Source organism: Pteropus vampyrus, unplaced genomic scaffold (genome assembly GCF_000151845.1).
Source record: "Pteropus vampyrus isolate Shadow unplaced genomic scaffold, Pvam_2.0 Scaffold143, whole genome shotgun sequence".
In the NCBI taxonomy this organism is placed as follows: Eukaryota; Metazoa; Chordata; class Mammalia; order Chiroptera; family Pteropodidae; genus Pteropus; species Pteropus vampyrus.
Window position 1 is genome coordinate 3,978,810 of NW_011888924.1, and position 3,322 is coordinate 3,982,131.

At 59.4% G+C, this 3,322-nt stretch overlaps 1 protein-coding gene across 1 annotated transcript in view; it reads right to left on the bottom strand.

Moving 5' to 3' along the window:
• Positions 1 to 3,322, bottom strand: part of MRC2 (mannose receptor C type 2) — a 23,265-nt gene that overhangs the window by 18,651 nt on the left and 1,292 nt on the right. Inside the window, exons 2-5 of the mRNA XM_023535632.1 lie at positions 2,542 to 2,715; positions 2,152 to 2,316; positions 1,837 to 1,950; positions 1,194 to 1,337 (exon numbers count right to left, since the gene is read on the bottom strand). Of these exons, the coding sequence (XP_023391400.1) occupies positions 1,194 to 1,337; positions 1,837 to 1,950; positions 2,152 to 2,316; positions 2,542 to 2,715 (597 nt within the window). The remainder of the gene's footprint in view (positions 1 to 1,193; positions 1,338 to 1,836; positions 1,951 to 2,151; positions 2,317 to 2,541; positions 2,716 to 3,322) is intronic.

Sequence of the window (3,322 nt, forward strand, 5' to 3'; positions counted from 1 at the left end):
GTAATGGTCAGAAGTGGAAGTTTCGCTCTGTAAGCTCTTTACTTTCTGCTGGTTTGTGGATTTGTTTCTGCATTTTGTTTGTAAAAATCCCCTCTTCATCATTCCCAGGGCTACTGGATTCCTGCAGGAGGCCCTCCAACCACACAGACAGACACCATCCTCCACCTATGGGGTGGCCAGGTCTCCAGCCTCATAACAACCCCACAAGGGGTGAGTTTATTCTCCATTTGAATCTCAGAGACAGCTGCTTGCCTATAGCCACATACCAGTAAGGGGCAGAGTCCCCAAAGCAGTGCCCTGCCCATTGCCCTACCCCACAATTCCTCCACGAGGCCCCTAGAGCTATCTCTAAGAATCACAAACGTCAGCAAGACGCTCCCTAGCTTAAAAACTTGCTAAGGCTCCCCGCAGCCTACCTGGCCCCACCTAACTCCGACCTAGCCGCCAAGACCCTTCAGGGACTGGCTGCAGCCTGCCCTCTTGCCCCGTTCCCTCAGCCAGTGCTCCGCAAACTGTGCCTGCTCATCAACCGCAGGTACAGAATCCTGTGCAATGCAGGTCCTGATTTCATGCATCTAGGGTAGGGCCTGAGAGTCTGCATGGATAACAAGCTCCCAGGTGACGCTGTGCCGCTGGCCTGGGGACCCCACTGGAAGTAGTTAAGAGTCTATCCTCCAGCCTAAAGTGCTGTGTTCTCCCACGGCTCCACACCTTTGCACGGGCAGTTCTCTCTGCCAGGAATGTCCTTACCTCACATCTCTTGATGCCTTTTTAAACTTACGCTCAACTTGAAAGGCCCAAATCCAATGTCACTGCCGTGAAACCCTCCTCAACTCTCAGAAGCTTAATCAATTCCTTCTCTAACATTACACATTTTTACAAGAGTACACAACTCAGGATATTCCGATTGCGTGTTGAGAGGTCTGTCACCTCCAGCAGACTGGGACCTCCACAAGGACAAGGTGAGTAATGCCAGCATTTAACACAGTTCTCAACGAATCCCCCCAAGAACGAACTAACAGCACATTCCAATTTGTTCAGACTCTAGCTGGGCCGTTAAATAACTGGGAGGATCGGAAGATCAGAGTCACCTTGTGCTGCTGGTCTGGGCTGGGCCGGCTGTGGCTGTGACCCGGTGACCCGGATGAGACCCGCCCCGCCCCGCCCCGCCCCGCCGCCCTCACCCCGCTCACCAGGCGGCGGGCGCTCCGCGGTGGCGTTGGGCTTCTTCTTGCAGACATAGGGCAGCGCGATGCTGCAGTCGCGGTTCTGCCAGCCTCCGGAGGACTCGGTGCGGATCACTCCGCAGTTCTCCTCACTCGGGTTGTCCGGCTGATCTGTGGGGAGGGAGGGGCGCCAGCACCCCAGGAGAGAGACTCACACCCTGGCCCCTGGAGCGCTCCTCCAAACCGCCTGCTCCCTCAGAAGCCCGAACCAGATCGAGATGTCCAGCGCTCGGCTCAGCCCTCCCTCACTGGGCACCGCAGGGCCCACACGTCCTGGGCCTTCTACTCAGCAACCAGTGGCGGCCCCAACCCACCCGCCTGGCCAGGCTGCTGGTGCGCTGGGTGCAATGGGTGCACTGGGTGCACTGGGCGCACCGGGCTGAAGGGGCACGAGGGGGGCTGAAACCCAGTCCACTCCCCGGGCCCTGCACCCTGAGCATTAGTTGTGATTCACAGGAAGGCGCCGCATGGGCTAGTGAGGCCAGTCCAGGAGGTGGAGGGAGTCTGCCCCCCACCCTAGCTCGCCTGGAGTAGGATAGGAGGAATAAATAGGAGGCTGAGTGCCTGTGGAGTCCCCAGGCCACCCTGCACCCCAAATCCCACGCCTCACCACTCTCCCAGTTGAGGTACTTGAGGGGCGAGTTGTCGGACCACTGCCAGCCTCCACTGGTGTCCAGGTCGTTAAGGCCAATCCACAGCGTGGAGCTGTAGCCAGTGAGGAGCCCTGACAGCGAGAGGTGACAGTGAGAAGCCGGTCGCTCATCCTCAGCCCTCCCACTCTTTGCCCCCAAGGCCAGCCTTACCCCCAACAAGCAGATAAGGCTCAGGGTCCTCCAAAGGTGGGAGCACATCTCAGGCTCCTGGCACCTGCCCTGTCCCCAGGTGGGCCAGACCCCGGCCCCCCAGGAAGCGCCCGCCATCTCACCATTGATGTAGGTCTGCTCATGGATCTCAGTGATGCTCAGCAAGTCGGCCCCCTGCTGCTCACAGCTGGCCCAGGCCTCCCTCCACGACAGCGTGGACTGGAAGTTAAACTGGTAGCAGCTGTCGGTCAGCTGGTCCTTGTCCCAGAAGGTTTCACAGTCGTTACCTGTCACCATGACAGTCCGACATGGGTCCTTCCCCAGTCCTCTCCTTCAGAGCCCACACGGGAGGCGTCGGGGGAGGGGGGAGGTCCCTCATGGAGTGCAGCGACCCCACACAGGCTGTTCCATGCTGCAAGGAACAGCCGCTTCTCGCCCCAGTCCCCAAAGTTATGCTGCCCACCTCCCCGCCCCCATGGCCAGCCTCCCGCCGGGAGCCGCACTGCTCTCACTCTTGATGGGGCAGAAGCCCCAGCGCTCGTCCTTGCCGTAGTCCTGGGTGGTGGCGCACCACAGGTGTCCATCTTCGCGGCCCGTGCTCGTGCAGCCGTGAAACCACTGGTTATCGTACTTGAAGGGGATGGTGCATGGTTTCCCGTGGGAGTTCCCCTGGATGGTGTAGACCTCTGCAAGGAGGGGAGCCTGGCTTTGGCGTCTGGACCCCAGAAGCTGCCCGCACCCTATAACCCAGGGAGCCGGGGGTGGGCAGGGGTCAGCAGAGGGCGGGGGGAGGAGGCAGTAGCCCCGGACAGGGGCCTAAAGGCGCGCCCTCTGCCAGCAGATCAGCCCAGGAGCCTGGGAAAGGTCCTGCTGCTCATCTCATATTGGGCAGGGGACCTCCGAAGCCCCTAACGTCTGTCCAAAATCGAGCGGGGTGAGGGGGCCTCCACGCCCCCCACAGAGGTCCGAGCATAAAGGAATACCTGCAGCGTCCCAGCCTGGAGGCCCCATGCCTCCTGCCGTGCATCCCTCCTCCCCAGATTCCATCTTGGAACCCAGGGTGGCTTCCAGGGAAAGAACCCCCAGGATGGAGCTGCAAACCGGGAAAGGCCCTTGGGCCCCATTTACCCCTGCAAAACGGGGATCGAGACACCTCTGGGGGTTACCCTGGGGTCTCCCTGGACACTGGGCCGGGGGAAGGGAATTTTCATTTAATCTTACATTATACACTTCTGTATTTTTTGAGGTCTTTACAATTGTGCATTCATTTTATAATTTTCAAGTAAATTAAAT